Raw genomic sequence first — 17389 nt, forward strand, 5'->3', positions numbered from 1 at the left:
TTCATTCATCCTCCCCTCACAACTAGCTCACCAGATAGTCGTATGGAGGATATTCTGTCATCAGCGAGCTGAATAAGTCCATGAGAGAGTCCATTAAAGAGTCTACTGGATGGTTAGTGACTAGGAAACCCCAAAACCCATAACGTGAAGTAGGCCAAGAATCTCTATCCTTATCAGACAACTGACAAACAGCATGAGCATAACTCTTTAGCATTGAATGTCTCCTCAGTAGTCTTGCCAGACTCTCCACTAGACTCTTAATGCATGGACGAATGTCTAAGGATGAGTGAGTAGTCCAGTAGCCTCCTAGTTACCATCCATTAAAATTCCTGATCTTGATAGACAATGAGTAAGGCCTCTGATTTACCTAAAACCTTGCATCTAACATTCTTAGTAAAGGAAGACTTAACACTCTTGCATGCCACATATGCTCCATTCCCTGCCCAGTAGCAGATGGAACTAAGAGTCCCAAAGTCTTTGGTAGGCCATTTATCCCTATCATGTTCATACTTGGAATAAGTCTTTAAATAACCATCACCAGTAAAGGCCAATAGAATCATTAAACCTTGTGAAGTGAACGCATTAAAAGAGGAAATATTACCACCATGTGCACCAGCTCCAGCATATGAAACAGCCTTTAGTCCTTCTTCACAAAACTTTAGAGTCACAGTAATAACCCCAACCTTCAAACCACTACTCTTTATAGAACTAGCTACTCTACCATCAGGGTAATGAAGTGTAACGAAGCATAAGACCATGGCAAGAATATGTGGAATTGCCAGAATCCAAGTACCATGCCACCATTGAGCACTACTCCAATCTTGATTTGGGCCAACACCTTTTCCAGGAGGGCCTCCATTACAAGCGCATAGGATGGCAATTAGAATACCTGGGACTGCACTCATAAACAGAACAACAAGGTCAATCTTGTAACCTGTGCTAACATCCGTCAATTTATAAGGAGCAATAGCAGGATAGAAAGCATAGATACCACCCATTCCAACCACACCCATAAGAATAGGAGATATTGCACCTGGACCTCCGCCATTGCCAGTAGGTTTATCAGGTTCTGTATATGCAAATACCCATACTATGGCAGAGACTGCCGATATCACTATTGCTATGATAAGTTGCCAAAATATGATCCAGTAACTAACGTCTGACCAGTTATGTTTCTTGGCAAGTTTAGTGAAGATATAGTAGTAAATGCAAACAAGAATACCAGAAACAGGAATTCCTACATTGAAAAGGGCTGCATTCTTACTTCCCATAGTCATCACAGCTGCTACATTAAGCCCATATATAAATGAGACGAAGACTATAGTCCAGTAGTAGAATGTGAGATTGCCCAGTTCTCCTCCAGAAATGAACGCAATGAGAAGCAGAATGAAGGAACAGTATAGTGCTATGTTAGTAAAGATGGCCAAGCCCGTTTTAAACCCATCTTCCTTCCAAATGAGAGCCATAAGGTTTATAATGACAATACCAGTAAACGTTGCCAGTTCCATAGGATTATGGACCATGTTAATGAAGGAGCTGGCATATTGCTGCGGAATTTTAAATCTATCAAGTGCAAACTTTGCTCCAGTTAAAGCCACACGGAGAGACTGCAACAGAGTCAGCCCTGCCATAAACATGGCGCCTTTCTGAATGGGACCTCCGGAATCCGTTGACATACTGTATCATCTTGTGATCTTACCTGTCGTTCACACCATTATATACCATATCATTGGCCATAAGCTGAAGATACTCCTCCATCCTCTACTCGAGAGTTTAGTGTTCCAGTATTCCTCGTCATTTCAAGATGCATGTGTAAGTAGCTCACATCCTCAAGGTTTCATAGGTGTCATCATGGTAGTATCATAAGTGTCCATGTTTAGGTAACTAATAGTTCCATCTGCTGATACATTCTCTGATTACTAAATAAGCCAAAAGTGTCCATGCCAAAGAGTTGCAGAATAGACATCTAGCAATAGAAGAGCAGGTCACTGTTGGTGAATATAGACCCCTCTATTCGCTTAGCTCATATAGTCTCCCTCACACCATATTGTTCATCCTGCTCCCACCTCTTAACTGGTGTAAGTAGAGAGCTGCTATGGTGATTCCCTACTAATCCACACAAGAGGACCAACTCAATTTGTAAACACCTATACTACCGTATGAAATCAGACATGTATATGCACAAGTAGAAAACTTAGGCAATGAGGGTTCCAGCAGTGGCAGCGTTGTACTTCCATGTGGCTGGGAGCTGGCGCTTCTTCTTGTAGTATCTGGCAAGTCTGTGGATTCTAGACTCGACCAAAATGAGTCTAAACTTGGAGTCCTTGTCGTTCAAATTGTGCTCCATGTGCTTCCTCATAGAAACGGCCTTCTTGACCAAAAAGTACAAGTCCTCTGGAATCTCGGGGGCCAAACCTGTATTGCAATGTATGGTGTGAGATTATACGTATGAACGAAGCGGAGAATGTGGTCCAAAGAATGAGGGATACAAACTACGGAGTAGTGAGCAATGGCAACCTCTGGAAGATGACTAACCGTCAGGAGGAGTTAAACTCCTTAAGCTCCTGACAGTAGCTCAGGCTCCTCCTAGCTTCGCCAGTAGTTCGCATTCATTCCGCTACGCTCCATTAACATCCATTACTTACCTTGTGCCTTGAGAATCCTGAGTATCTTGTTGTTGGTGATGGCCTTGACCTGTGGGATGGCCATGGAGTCCCTAAGGGCGACACCGATTTGCGATGGTGTTTGTCCCTTTTTGGCGAGTTTGACAATTTGCTCCTCAACCTCAAAAGGCTTTGTCTTGAGCCAGGTGGGAGGCTTGCGGCCGTATGGGATACTCGACGAGGAGATACCCTTGCCCTTACCGTACATTCTACCCATTTTGTCTCTTTTTTTTAAAATCACAAAATACTTAAATCGAAAAGTAAACTCTAGCCCTTTGGGTGGAAAACAGACCGGACCGTCAATGGGGCTGAGAGACTCACCCTAGCACACCAGATGTGACCAGGTCTTTAGAGCCTCTATACCGACTGCTTGTTTTTCCTGTTTGCGTGTAAATAATGGCACACCTGACATCTATTCCGCGTTCTCCATGTTGGCGCAGTTTGCAGCTGCAACGTGGCCTCATGATGTCGTTGGACAAACGGATGGCCATGAGCGAATCAGAGAGGGTAATTGTTACAAATGTGTCTGAATATTTATGCGTAAACGTTCCTTTGAAGAGTAGGGGTCAAAGTTGAGGCCATTAGTGAACGAGATCAATATGCCACTTTTAACAACGTTCTAGGTACCCTTGTCCTCTCTGCCCTTCCAGTCGATTCTATCCAGTATGGGTTCTTTTAGGCTCCCTTATGGTCGCCCATTCATGCTACGCATTACGTTTGCCGTTGGCAGCACTGCCTCTTGTGACCTCTTCTGTCCCTCTTTGCTATTCTCCCGCCATTCATTCATCGTTCAAAATGTTCTTATTCCCATTCCTGTTCATCTTATTCATCCGGTCTGTAATATCCGACGACTTCATTTTTGACATTTCAAAGCCTGAGGGGAATGATAATATCATCAAAGTGGTAAGAAGGGTGGGAGATATTTGGGAAACAGCGTACATTCCCTATGCCTATACGAGGATCATCCAGGTCAATGATGGTCCTATGATCATCTGGATGGCGCCTCCCGGGATGCACTGCGGTAATGTGACGTTCTTTTCCATCTATGAAAGTAACAAAATGGCGCGCATGCGCGTGATAACTCCGCGGGGTTCCGAGTTTATTTGGTTCGAAAACTACCGCGGAGTCTGGATCCAACTGACTGAAAAGACGTTTGTAGAGAGTTGGGAGAGGCTCAAAAGAGTACGCAAGTTTGAGTTTGACAAGCCGTTCAATAAGCTCGTCTTCACCAAGCAACCCTATTGCTCCATCACAGGCATTGGTACTATAATCTTTATAGATCGAGGGTACAAAGTCATGGCGGTTGTAGATGGCGAACAAGAGCTCTGGAGTTCTGAAGAACAAACTTGCAATTACATTCTTATTCATGGAGAAGTAGGTGGTGCGGAAAGCGCAACGGATGGACAAGGTGAATTCAGCGGTGCTAGACTCGTTAATATATCAGTCAGATTTAAAGACAAGTATGAAGATTTATACTTTGCAAAGATGGGAAAGTACTGGATAGAATGTCAATATAGCCAGTTTAGAAAAATGCTGATTGAAGAAAGGGATAGACTGTGTATGAATATAACAGAAACTCGTAAAGAAAACACAGATGGTCGTGAAGATGGGCCAAGTACGAGCGGTAATAGCTAGGCACAATGTAACAGAATGAATTTGAGGTACTAGAATGACTTATATATCCTTGCTCCATTGGCAAAAGGAGCTTACTCACCCTTGTAAACTGTAACTTTAGGTCACTGAGAAGTTGTGCAGTAGATTATGGACCATGTAGTGACTGCAGGAAAGTCATTAGTCTTTGAGTTGAAGATACTCCACCGTTATAATTCTCTCCTAGAGGCGATTATAGCTGTAACATTTAAAAGAGGATCAGCAAACACTCCACTAGGGTCTACATCTGTTGTTTAGTTCCACAGAAGTTTGTCAGCAATTTCTTCATAAAGATCGCACGTTTGTCGCTTCATCTAGGCATGACGCATTTTAACAATTTTTCCCTTTCTCATTATCCTCTTATACAAAGCTATGCTCTGTGATTTTCTCATCTATAAAACTAGACTAGTCTCTACAATTGGATGTTTGTGATCAGAGGATGTCAGTTCTATTTCAGTTTTAATTTGGTATAAATGAGACGAGAATCTGGGCTTGTTCCAATCTCTCAATATGGGAATCTCATCCACGGAGGCTGTCTGGTCTCCTTTTCGCTCTCAATTTTCCATCCGTCGTCTTCCAAAGAATGATCGAGCAAAAGTCAGTCTCAGAGATGCTAAACTGGCTTAGTGGCGTAGGCTACTGCTGAAATTAACTTCCTTCTCATCCTTCACAATCTCATTTACACGAGTATAACCTTCATCCTTTACAATATTCATCAACCTTTTGGACTCTGTAAAGTATTCATCAATCTTGGAGCCCTCTGAATTCAATATTGAGGTCTTCTTCTCGACTTCCTTTACTGTTACCACTGCACTAATAAAAGTTTCAGAGCAAGTTTTACGTGTTTCTTCACTTGGCACAGTAAATTTGTTGAGTTTATCTAGGACAAGTAGACAATGATTAATGTCTTCAGTGGATTTCATAGTCTCCGTATTTCCCGCTTCTTTAATTTGAATCATATTCTCAAGGATATTTTCTGCATTTGTACAGAGCTTTTCTAGACGCAAGTGTGCATTCATTTTTGTTTCATCGCGTACGCTTAATCTGTCGATTATAAATTTGGACCTTTTAAATGTTCTTCTGATCCTGACGGTAGGTGATGATTTCTCGAGTACGATATTCGACAATTCCAGCCATAATTCAAAGAGTTTCAGATTAAAAAATTCTGCAATCGCCGAGAGTTTTCCCGTGGAAAAGAAGGGGATTTCGGAGGAACTTGTGAGGACAGAAATGAGCTCCTTCACGATATCATCCGGGATCGTATTTGTGCGTCCAGCGACTGTGTATGGAGAGAGTACAACCGCCACGTATTTAAATTCCTGAAATCTGGCCTCGAGTTCACTGTACCTTTTCTTTAAGTCCTCAAGCTTTTTTTCGTTATCCTCCACAATCTTCTCCAAACTTGGCTCTACAAAGTCAGTTATTTCCATGGCTCTCAGTACATCAGCATTGGAGTATGCACTATTGAGATTATAGAGCAGAACAATCTCAGAATAGTCTTGGTTTATTGATGCGGAAAGCTCCTTTTCAAACGATTCCATTCCTCTGATTTCCCAGTCAAGGGGCTTTCCAGAGCTACTTGAAGACCTCTTGGCATTAGAAATTATGTCTCGTGTATTCTTCATCAATATCCTTCTCTTTGTAATTTCTTCAATTGCATTTTCTTGGTTGTTCCTAAACTTTTCCTGAAGATCAGCCAGACATCCTATCGCTGATTTACCATTTCCATCAATGGCCAAAACAGTTAGCAGAAGGACTAGTCTCAGGAATGGATTCATGGCTGTTTGTATGCGTTTTATGTGAGAAAGATTTGCAAGTTTGTTTGTAAAGGAGAAGCTAGCAGAGTGCAAGTGTTACAGACTGCATGCAGTTGCAGTGTACTCTTGCGATAATATACAGGCCAGTAGGGGATATAGAGGATATTAGTGCGACAATGTGAAACTGTCTAGGCAGCTTAAATGGCCATTCCAGTGCAGAAACGATGGTAGACTGGAAAACCATCACCCACCTCTAGAAAGACCTTCGAGGACCATTACAGCTATCATAGGCAAAGATTAATCTAAGGGGACTAGAAGATGGTTTATGGAGGACTTTATTAGGCTATAAAAGAAATAGTTTACTCTATAGAGCTCAGACGTGTTGGTAACTGGAGTAGCTAAATGGAATATCTCGAGCGCCTATTATCGCCGTTGTTCTTGCAGGATCAAGAACCTGGAAGACTCGACATAATTACAGCTGAATGCAGTAGAATTTACAGGTTGAATGACTGTAAACCTGAAGATTAAATCTATCTTGTACACTATAGATGTTTGAGTTTATGAATGCTGTGCGAGTTTTGGATGTTAATCTATGTGGTAGTGTCAAAGTTGTATGACCATTATAGATTAAAATATGATGCATGTACACTCATGGTATATGGCTTGCCAAAGAGGAGCCGGTGGCCACAGAGCTGAAGAATGTACCAGGTACGCAAGGTGGAAGTATTGCAGTGTTAACTGCACGAGAAGAAGATCCGTAAGATGGTACTCGTTTCTCCACATTAATGCTAGTCTAGACTCTTGGTGGTACATTAGATTCACTGGTAGTCTTGGTACTGTACAAGAGGGAGACCACTGACTCACCATGGTACCCTTGAATCAGTAGTGTACATAAGAAAAAGAGTAGGATCAGAAAGTCACTATTCATTACCATTGTATCCACCTTAATCACAAGTTACGACTAGGGTTTCCGCAAATTTATTTGTCACATGATCCATTTCCTCATTCCGAGAGTTTTCCTGGGTACAAGCTAGCGGAAACGCACGAATCGCATCCTGTACACATAATTTGCCATACACCCATAAATTTACCAACTTGAGACTCTTTATGGCCACTTATGCTCCTATACTGGCATATACTCGCCAAGCTCACTCTGTTCGCCAGTCCTCCGCTTTGCTACGGACATGGTCGCCCATTCGCTGCGCTCATGGTACACATTATGGCTATCGGCCCTTTTCTCTGTTCAAGGCCCATAATACATGGACTACAACACCTGCATTTGCATTCTGGGCCCGTTTGCTCAAATGTGTGCCCGAAGAATAGAGTGGCGAGGGCCTCTGGTTCTTTCTTTATTCCAGGGGTAATTCGGGGGTAACTGAGAAGAAGTCGAGGTCCCCCTGTGTTGACAAGAGTCAATGGTTAGTGCAAGAGTCGCAAAAGGCCCATTTTACGAGACAAATAATGCATGTGTACCCTCCTTGGAATCTCTTCCTCTCCCCACAATGTGTAGATTCTCTTCCTTCACTTTCCAAAATGAAGTTGTTTTCCCTGTCGGTCATTTCGTTATTGGGATCTCTAATCTGCAAGGCTTACGTTATAGATATTTCCAAGACAGAGGACACGAGGCCTGGGATCATCGGCCTTCCTCCGGGGGACGGCGGCCCTCTGGATAAGATTATCGACGGCTTATACACCATTTGGATCAAGGACGATGGGCAGGAGTGTATAAACATCGACAAGAGGACCATAGGTGACATTACCACCCTTATTCTCTACCTCAAGAGGCCTAACCAGCTGACCCAGCCGAGGTACATGATCAAGAGGAGCGGCGCCTGGACGGTTGTAGAACGAGACGAATTTGTGAGAATAACAAGCAGTTATGCTCCCACGGCTGCACAGAGCAGCGCTATACCAAAGATTATAGATGCTCCCGAAAGCCAAATTCCACTCTCGAAGGAAGAAGCTCCAATCACACGGAGCGATGCTTCAACCATTATAACCGCTCAGAATGAGAAGCCAGGCATCAGAATCCCCAAGGAAGAAAAGGTGGCTATTCCTATCGCAAAACCATTGACAATCACAACTCCACTCGGGACGTCTCCAGTCTCCTCCCCAAAGAAGGCAAACATACGCGAGGCTGCTACATGCTCGCCAATCACCCTGGATATATCCAGCCTATACCCCTCGCATGCCACCATCCACGAAGGGCGTCTAGGGAACATTATCCAGAGGACTTACATCCCAGAGGACGATTACATTATCATGAAGATCGTGGAGAGATACTCACCCGTCTGGGAAGGCTCCTCTAATGGAGCGACAAGCGTCTACGTCTACATTAGGAACGGTGTTGCAGAGCTCTTCAACATGTACATTCAGGGAGAGAGGAGGAACCTCTACTTTGTAAAGTACGAGAGGGGATGGGTAAGGTCCACAAAGATGGAGTTTGACGGAAGGTACGAAGCTCTTCACAAGGAAAAGGTTCTTCTGGCTCCAGTTCGGTGCTGCATCACCCTCGATGTGTTGGATATTCCAGACAGAGCCATTGAAATCCGTAAAGTGACTGATAACATTGTAATTCTTGAGCCTGTCCAAGAAACGATCGTAAACAAATTGGTGGAAGGCAAAACAATAATATGGATTCCAAAGGATGCAGGTAAATGTATTTCCGCAACGTTTACAATGAAGGAAGATAAGCCACAATACGCAGAACTTGTTGTAGAGGAGGAAGGAAGGGTTAGAACAATCTACCTTGAAAGGAGATTCTCTGGGTGGATTCGTATCACCAAGGAAGAATACGACTCAAGAGCAGGAAGGATTGAGGAAAAGAAGGACGGATTCCTCACCAATACCGTGTACATTATACCGTTTTTATTCACAGTGGTCTCATTTTATATTTAAGCGACCTGTTTTTATTAATGTAGTAACTGTTTCTATAATGCATGCTCAGTGAGGGTAGAAATGCATTGTTCAGTGGACCTGGTTGGTGTACTCGCCGTATTTAGATTTTGGTCTCAGGGATGACACCACAATCACCAAGGTTGTCGACGGAGATTCCACCATATGGACCGGTTCCGATGAGGAATTGTGCATCTCATCTTCCTTCTTGTCTGACGGAAAGAAGAACTTGTTGGCTCAGATTGTTGTAGAGGGACATAATGAGGAGACTGAGCTTCTCTACTTTCAGAAGAGAACTTTTGGATGGTATACATCACCAGGGAACTCTTTGATTTCAAGGTTGAAAAGCTGAGGTCAGTTTCTGATGCCTTCTTGACCGCTTCCTTCTATGCCATTCCACTATTGGTTGCTTTGGTTTCCGCTATGACCACGCTTTAATTGCGCTACTTTGCATTTTGCCATGTGATAGGCACTGCATTGTATATTCAGAGTGTCCATGAAGAGTCACTATTGAGAAGCCTCACTAGGTGTTACAGTAGAGGTAGACCATGCCACTCTGGAGTACTAGAATCATGATTGGTGTACAGGAATAGCGCATTCAGGCCTTAGATTGAGCAATGTAGAGGTGATGCACATTTCCGGACCACCAACTTGTGGCTGGAAGCCACAAAATTGACATAGTTATGGACTAGATGACAAAAATTGTAGATAATGGACCGGAAGAAGACGATTTGATTGGCAAGGAAGAAGTGAATGTAGCACTATGCAAGTAGGAACTCGGTCCATTCTTTGCAATGTCCAGGTATAAACAGCGGAATACGTTCCCATATATACCACCCACTTCTTCCTTTATTACACATGGGATAATTTTCATGAAATTAGTCTCTTTGGTAGACGGAAGAATGCATTCCTGCATACCCCAGAATGATTAGAGTATCTTCACTTTGATCTTCGAGACCTTCAGGGCGAGGATGAGATTATTCTCACTGCTTTATATAATCTTGTTAATCAAGCTAGTCAGGTCTACAAAAAAGAAGATTACCTTTCACCTGTTGGAACCAGACATCTTTCAGGTAACACTTGATGTTCGTGAAGACTCCGGACTAGAGATCAAGAAGTACACTCCAAGGAAGGGATTTCGTATAAACAAGGTTAAAGATGGAGATAAAGACCTATGGAAGTCCCGATGGATCCATAAGGATGGGTGTAAAAGCATACAGTTTCACTCCAAGGGCGAGACAAGACTCGTTGCTTTGTGGGTTGTCAATAATAATGACACCCTAGATATTAAGCGTTTTAACAAGGTCGGTGATAAGTGGGAGAAGATCGAACTGGAAGGCTTTAATCAAAAGATTCGGGAAGCAAAAAGTCAAGAGGCAGGATCAAATGAAGGTACTAGGCCCACTCCTGTGGCTGATTACAAATCCAAGGTTGATTCTACCCTGTTTGATGTGAGAGAGTCCACTATTGATGGTCCATTCTATTTGACTTGCACGCCAAAACCAAACACTGTAGTTACAAAACTTGTTTATGGAGGTAATACCATATGGGATGGAGGGAAAAAGGCGCTTTTCCTATCAGCTTTAATCTACCTTGATGAATATAAACCAAGACTGGCAACATTGAGCAAGAAAGAAAATGGAAAGGATCAGACTATCTTCCTACATGAGGATGGTGGCAGCTGGAAAGAGGACAAGGCTATACATACAAGGAAGCTTACTATATTGAAAGAAACGTATGGAAAGACTAGACCAAAGAAGAAGACTATTTGGAGAGAGACCACTAGTGAGTTAACTCAAGAACTTTCTTCTTTACATACGACTAGTGAGGAACCTAAGGGAGTCTCTCCACAAGTCCCTAAGGCTCCTACTACTCCTAAGCAAACAACACCCGTTCCTCTTAATCTTTCCAATCCAGACAAATCCAAGGTGGTTGTATATGATCAATATAGTAATGAAATAAAGACCAAGAAATACTCTCCAAGGGACAATTATCATATTTCCTCTGTTATGGAGGGAGAAGTAGAAGTCTGGAAGGTAGATGATCCAAACACAAAGTGTAGAATTGTAAGGGGGTATGCTAAGGATGGTATAGAAATTCTTTATCTACATATTGACTGTAACGGCAGCCCAAACTCTAAACACTTTGAAAAGAAGAATGGAGCATGGCATGAAATGGATATAAACACTTATGATAAAAAACTAAAAGAGATTAGGGGAGAGCCTGAAGAGCCAGAAGAACCTGTAAGTCCTTTCCTAGATAAGGTAGATACCTCTCTATTTGATCTTGAGGAATCCCTTGAAGGTGACGTCCCAGTTCTTAAACTAACAGCCAAGGATGAAACCCATGAGCTCACTTATGGAGGTGAAGTACTATGGGAAGATAAGAAAAAATTGTGCTCTTCTGCTGTCCTGTATCTCGATGGAGAGAAGCCTACTCTTGCAGTTGTTGATTTCAAGGATAAGAAAAAGGTGGTAAAAGTATACCTACATCATGATGGTAAGCAGTGGAAGAAGGGTAACGAGAGGGACCATAATAGTAAGCTGACTACTCTAAAGGAGAAATGTAAGCCTGTCATTACTCCTACTCCGTCTCCTGGAAATACTACTAAACCAGTTACTTCCCAAGCAAACGCCCCTAAACCAACCACTCCATTCAAACTGGATATCACTAACCCTGACAGAACTAAAATAACCATTAATGACATCAACAATACTGGATTACCATGCAGAGAATATGTTGCACAGGGTGGTTACCATATATCCTCAGTTTTAGACGGAAAGATTAATCTTTGGATTGCACCTAAAGGAGAAATATGCATAGCAGTTAAATCCTTTATACAAGACGCAGTCACGATCATTGCCATATTTATAAAGGATGGTGATACAAAGAGGCGTAAATGCATTGAGAAAGCTGGTGGACGGTGGAAAGATATTGATGGTCAAACATTTGAAGAAAAACTAAAAGCAATCAGGGAAGAACGAGTTGCTGGAAATGAGGGTGCAGGGAATGATGGTTCACCCTTTACCCTATTACCTCCTGAACAAATTACATCTAAACAGAACGCTGAAAACCACACCGAGAATATGGTCAATGCGTATGCATCTGAGATTTTAGGTGCCCCCGCAAAGAAGCCAAAGGTTGTTCCGAGAGCTGAGAGTGCAAATGAAGGTATTGCTACCGACGAACCTGAGAATGTAACGGAAGATACAGAACCTCAAGTTCAATCTAAATCTACGAATTGCACTTTAGATCTTTCAAAACCTGACGAGGATGAAATATCTGTAAAGGAAAATAAGAATTATGGAGGTGGAGTAACACAAAAGGACTTTTCTCCAAAGGAAGGTTTCAAGATAGACTACATTCTTAATAATGGGACACCAGTTATTAAGCTTTCAGAAGGCGAGGAATTTAGGTCTATACGTTTGTATTCCAAGAGAAGTTCCCATATACTAATGCTTACCATAAATAAGGGTCAAACTCCTGAGCACCAATATTATGAGAAGATAGCTGGAGACTGGTATAAGCTCAAGGATAAAAGTGAGTTTAATGTGAGACTCAATGCAATGAAAGGTTCTGGATAATGATACAATATCCTAATCACTACTCAATTCCAACGGTTGATAATGGAAATAGTAAGACATGATTTGTACAATAGAATGACCCTGAAACGGGATAAAAATTCATTTGGATCATAAGTTTATCATTTGTTGATCTGCTAATTGGTATACACCATTTAAGGGAAGAAACTATCCCAAACACTCATCAGAATGCAGATTTTAGACCTCATTGAGGCCTGTTGTATTTCAAATTTCTTTAAACGCAGTACATAGTCAGAGAAAGAATCGACTAGAGTTAATTCATTCAGCACATATATGCAGCGGGTGTTTACATTATTTGCTATATATGGATTTATTTAGGGAGTAAGTTCCCTTAAAGAGGCTTTTGATGCCCCTAGCCTTGTTTCTGTCTACAAAGATGTTTACCTGTTACCCCGAATCCATACACTGTTATGCAACTCCAACAAATTTCTCTTGTAATAATGCATAGTAGGCTCATTTGGTAGAGTACCTTTACCTGAAATTTTCAACGAGTGTATCTTTCCATTCCTCAAGTATAAAGCCGCATTCCTCACTGCCAGAGGCTCTCCATATGGTTCCTCAACCTTTGACATTTTTTTCCTTGTGACATACATTTGTACCGTACATGCAAATTTTAACTTTGAATAGGAATAAGTAGAGAAATAAAATCTCTAGTAGCGCATAAACTGCCAATAAACTTGTGCATGCAATGTGGCATTATTATTTTCAGGATCCATACTTTACAATTGAAATCATCAATCCGTCGCATTTAAATACAATCCGCACTATTCTTTACAGACATCTTGAGAGATAGTGGAGTAATAAGAACAGTTAGATCCTTCATCTTCGTCTGAGTCATCCTGATCAGCCTCAGGTTCGTTGTATTCTTCGTCTTCCGGAGTTTTATGTTCTTCTACTTTAGTCTCTGGTACATTAGGGTCACTGGGTTCAGACTCGGAAGGTCCTACATCTCCAGATTCTTCTTCTGGTCCCTTCTCAGGTTGAACATCTTCAGGAGATTCTGTAGGAGCTTCCTCATTAGGTTCTACATGTTGAGTTGATGGAGGAGTTATTTCTTTAGAAGACTCTGCGTCACTCAGTGGTTTAACTTCATCTTCATGGGTATCGGCATCTGTCTGAGAAGAATCCATTACAGCAGTATCCTGTTCCTCATGCTTTACAGTGGCAACTTCATTGGATTCCGTTGAAGCGACATCAGATGAATAACTTGTTTCACTTCTCATATCATTATACTTATTGTTAAAGTCACCATTATCTATGGAGTTCCACTTTCTATCAATTTTCTCAAAGTATTTGTAATGCAACTCGTTCCCATCTCTTACAAAAAGTGAGAGCAGGCGAACATCATTCTTGGAGTATACAGCACAACCCGTGCATCTCCCAGGACCGTCAGAGGTCCACAGAACATCCTCGTCATCCCTTACTTCCTTGACAGGGTACCCTAGCTTTGGCAAATGAAAATGTGTTTGTATATTCATGAGTTCAACATTAACTACTCTGCATTCATCTGTGTCCTCCACCTTGGCTAAGTCAATAGACATGTCAGGTTTGCTGGATGAAACAACCTTTAGAGACTTCATCTTTTCAGCATAGTCTCTTGCACATTCCCATTTGGTTCCATTCTTTGCAAAGTAGTTGTATTCTATCCTTGAAGAAATTGTACTTGCAACAAAGATGAGTACAAGTTTCCTGTCCTTATCAAGATATAGCTTGGAGTACTCGAACTTTTCTCCAGAGGAAGGAGTCCATACAGTATCACTTCCTCTAACGATTTTTGCAACTGTTACACCCTTCTTTGGAGCAATAAGTTGAATCAAATTGTCATCATGTGTATACTCAAAATATTCGAGATTTGATTGATCTACTCTAGAAATATTCAGGGTATCTTGTTCCAAAGGAGCAGAGGAAACAGGTGGATTGTCTTCAGGCTTACCAATAGGCCTACAGTCTTCCTTCAATGCCTCAAGATTATTCTCGTGAGTCTCTTCATTACAACTCTGCCATTTAGTACCATCATAGTACTTGTAGACTGTACCCTCCTTACCACTACTACTCTTCGTTCTTATAATAGCTAGAATAGGCTTCTCTCTAAAATATAAGGCAGCAGAGGAGCAAAGAGTATCTGACCCTATTCTAGATTTGCCGGACCATATCTGCCTATTATCATACTTGACTTTAGTTACCTTATCAACTTTAGGAGTGAGTTTAAGAACCTTAACATCTTCCTCTGCTTCTTCTAGATCAAATAAGGAAGTGTCTACTTTGGTGAGGAAAGGGCTTAAAGGCCTTACAACCTCTGTAGAGGCATCCTGAGGAGTTTCTGTAGACTTTTCACTGGTAGGAACTACATTTGAAGTTGGTTTCACCTTCTCTACATCATCGGATGTAGTCTCTACAAGGACTTCTAATTCTTCCTCGTCGTAATCGTAATCGTACTCACCCTCTTTTCCAGACTCTTCCTTCTTCACTGGAGCATCTGCTAGAACCTTGGATTCCTCTGCATCTGTGGTAGGCCCTGCCGGTACTTCAGGTTCTTGAGTTTGTTCCTCTGACTTCCCATTTTCATCTCCATCTCTCTCCCCTATATCTTTGTCTTCAGCATCCATTTTATTCACATCATTTGGAAGGTCAAAGATAATGTCAACATCCTCATCATTATCGTCTGCATCCATAGAGATTCTATCCTCTCCATATCCTTGGCTGTGTGATGCAACAGGATCACCTACTACCTCTTCTACTACCTCGGTCTCCTCTTTGGAATATTTATCATTACGTCGCCTAGTTTTAAGTCTCAGATTTTCCCTCTGGCGCATACAGTTGGTAGCTGCTCTCAATCTACTAGTGAACATTCCCAAACATCCACTCCACCACGATCTCTGCGGAGTAGGCTCTTCTACTTCCTCCTCTTTGACCACGGAATCTTGAGCAATGAGCTTATTTCTCTGGACATAAAATTCTGGAGTAGTTATCTCTTTCCACTCTCTATTTTGCATATGGAAATAGCTATAATCTTCCTTTTCTTCTACCTTTGTAACAACAAGCAATAGTGATGGTGCGCTGTTTTCGTAGTACAAGTTACAAGATAGACATATTTTATCTTCTTCATCTTCTGCCTTCCATATGGATACTCCATTATGCCTTACTTCCGTGGCAAGGAACCCAGGATTTGCAAAGAAGAGTCTCATTTGAGCTCCAAATAATTTCGTATCGAATATTCTGCATTCTTCAGTATCTCTATCCTCCTCAATATTTATAATGAATGTGTCGATGCGGGAAGATGGTACCCGAAGAGATTTCATCTTGGCAACATGATCATCACAATCAATCCATCCGTCTCTGGTGTTCTCAAACCATCTGCAGTTTGGACCTTTGGGTCTCCTTTTTATAATTCCCAGGAGACATTTCTCTCCATCCTTTGTGTATACTTTGGCATAGCCAAACTCTTCTCCCCTTCTTGGAGTCCAAATTGTGGTATCTCCGTAAACCACTTTATTCACCACTACACCCTCTCGAGGGACCACAAATATGACATCATTCCCAGTATCATTGTAGTAATGGGCAGTGTATAGAACTGTGTCAAACTCGGAAATGTCTAGGGCTTGCGCAGAGAGCAAAGCGCTGGCACCATCTTGAGATGAACCTCCAGAGGCGACCGCACATTGAGGCTGTGCTTCTACAATCCTGTCATCATCTCCACAATGGCATATACGAGCTATAGACAGTATGTATAATACGGCGAATAACATCATCCTACTTCTGTACAAGTTTTAAAGTTTTGCAGAGCCCAGTGATATTTTCCTCAAGGAGCAATGGGTGGTTATTAAAGCAGTGTCTTGATGAATGACAGTTTAAAATGATAGAATACTTCACATTTGTACTGGGAAGATGTGCATGCACGGGGCATATGGCCATTCATGGCTACTTTTCTGTACGCCTCTGGCCGTACTACATTTTTTTCATCAATGTCTCTCTACCCCCTCATTATGGTTATAGCAATTACTCCGTGCATTTTAGAGAAGATAAATGCATAAGGAAGCTGATATTTTCCAAACAGACGCTATATATCATGCCAAATGATCAAAGCGATTTCTCTGCCGTTCTCATTCCCTAGGAATGATAAAGTCGTGGTAAATAGGTAGGAACCATTTACTCTAACCTTAATACAATATAAACTTCATTTATCCATGCCATCACTCAGTCTAGACATTTGGCAGTACAAGTTGTCCATTCCAGGAGATTTCTTCCCTTGATAAATTGGGGGCCATCGTTCCCTATTTTAGATGAGAATGGATCAAGACTGTAAAGAACAGAATCTAGGATCAGTATTAAAGTTCACTCAAAAGTCATTTGCTTTACTTCATCCATAGGAGATGTGTCCTTCCTTTAGTCAACACCTAGAGTTGGAGTCCACAAAACGCTTATTTGGTCAATGGACCAAGAGGGTGAGGAATCCTACTCTTGCTTAAGCTCCCTTTTGTCGCAATGGAGCATCTTTCAGTCGCTCAGGCTGACTGCGTTCGCCATTGCTCACTCCGCTACGCTCCATTCACATTAACCTACTGCTACCTGAGACATCAAATTGCATCTGTACCAAAATCAAAGTTCAACAACAGTTGACTTACCAAAATTTCCCCAAATGTAATGACCTAAATACCATACTTGAAATGCCTAAATCTACCTTGATCCAAAAATGCAGCTACAGAACTGCATGCTCAAAGAATAACTTAATCATTAACAAAAATATAAAGGACTGCATTCAGTTTGTCACGTAGTGTTTCCTACAGACATTTAAAAGTTGTGCGATTGATAAAATTTTCAAATG

The 17389-nt window shown here is 41.7% G+C and overlaps 7 protein-coding genes across 7 annotated transcripts; 3 read left to right on the forward strand and 4 right to left on the reverse strand.

Moving 5' to 3' along the window:
- Window positions 1–320: 320 nt before the first annotated feature.
- BEWA_028600 (hypothetical protein) lies at window positions 321–1676 on the reverse strand (the record flags this gene model as incomplete). The annotated part of the gene is made up of 1 exon (XM_004829619.1): window positions 321–1676. One exon carries the CDS (start codon window positions 1674–1676, stop codon window positions 321–323), a length of 1356 nt encoding a protein of 451 aa, XP_004829676.1.
- A 504-nt stretch (window positions 1677–2180) lies between these two features.
- On the reverse strand, window positions 2181–2936 carry BEWA_028610 (40S ribosomal protein S13e, putative). Its single transcript, XM_004829620.1, has 2 exons — window positions 2646–2936; window positions 2181–2415 (listed from the first exon to the last, which is right to left on the reverse strand). The coding sequence occupies exons 1-2, from the start codon at window positions 2878–2880 to the stop codon at window positions 2195–2197; spliced, it is 456 nt and encodes a 151-aa protein (XP_004829677.1). The 5' UTR covers window positions 2881–2936; the 3' UTR covers window positions 2181–2194.
- Window positions 2937–3722: 786 nt separating this feature from the next.
- Window positions 3723–4298, forward strand: BEWA_028620 (hypothetical protein; the record flags this gene model as incomplete). Its single annotated transcript, XM_004829621.1, has 1 exon — window positions 3723–4298. One exon carries the CDS (start codon window positions 3723–3725, stop codon window positions 4296–4298), a length of 576 nt encoding a protein of 191 aa, XP_004829678.1.
- Window positions 4299–4936: 638 nt separating this feature from the next.
- Window positions 4937–6091, reverse strand: BEWA_028630 (signal peptide-containing protein; the record flags this gene model as incomplete). The annotated part of the gene is made up of 1 exon (XM_004829622.1): window positions 4937–6091. One exon carries the CDS (start codon window positions 6089–6091, stop codon window positions 4937–4939), a length of 1155 nt encoding a protein of 384 aa, XP_004829679.1.
- Window positions 6092–7603: 1512 nt separating this feature from the next.
- On the forward strand, window positions 7604–8968 carry BEWA_028640 (signal peptide-containing protein; the record flags this gene model as incomplete). The annotated part of the gene is made up of 1 exon (XM_004829623.1): window positions 7604–8968. One exon carries the CDS (start codon window positions 7604–7606, stop codon window positions 8966–8968), a length of 1365 nt encoding a protein of 454 aa, XP_004829680.1.
- A 968-nt stretch (window positions 8969–9936) lies between these two features.
- Window positions 9937–12549, forward strand: BEWA_028650 (hypothetical protein; the record flags this gene model as incomplete). The annotated part of the gene is made up of 1 exon (XM_004829624.1): window positions 9937–12549. One exon carries the CDS (start codon window positions 9937–9939, stop codon window positions 12547–12549), a length of 2613 nt encoding a protein of 870 aa, XP_004829681.1.
- A 782-nt stretch (window positions 12550–13331) lies between these two features.
- Window positions 13332–16316, reverse strand: BEWA_028660 (hypothetical protein; the record flags this gene model as incomplete). The annotated part of the gene is made up of 1 exon (XM_004829625.1): window positions 13332–16316. The coding sequence occupies one exon, from the start codon at window positions 16314–16316 to the stop codon at window positions 13332–13334; it is 2985 nt and encodes a 994-aa protein (XP_004829682.1).
- Window positions 16317–17389: the final 1073 nt, after the last annotated feature.

The sequence above is a fragment of the Theileria equi genome, chromosome 1 (genome assembly GCF_000342415.1).
Source record: "Theileria equi strain WA chromosome 1, complete sequence".
NCBI lineage: Eukaryota > Apicomplexa > Aconoidasida > Piroplasmida > Theileriidae > Theileria > Theileria equi.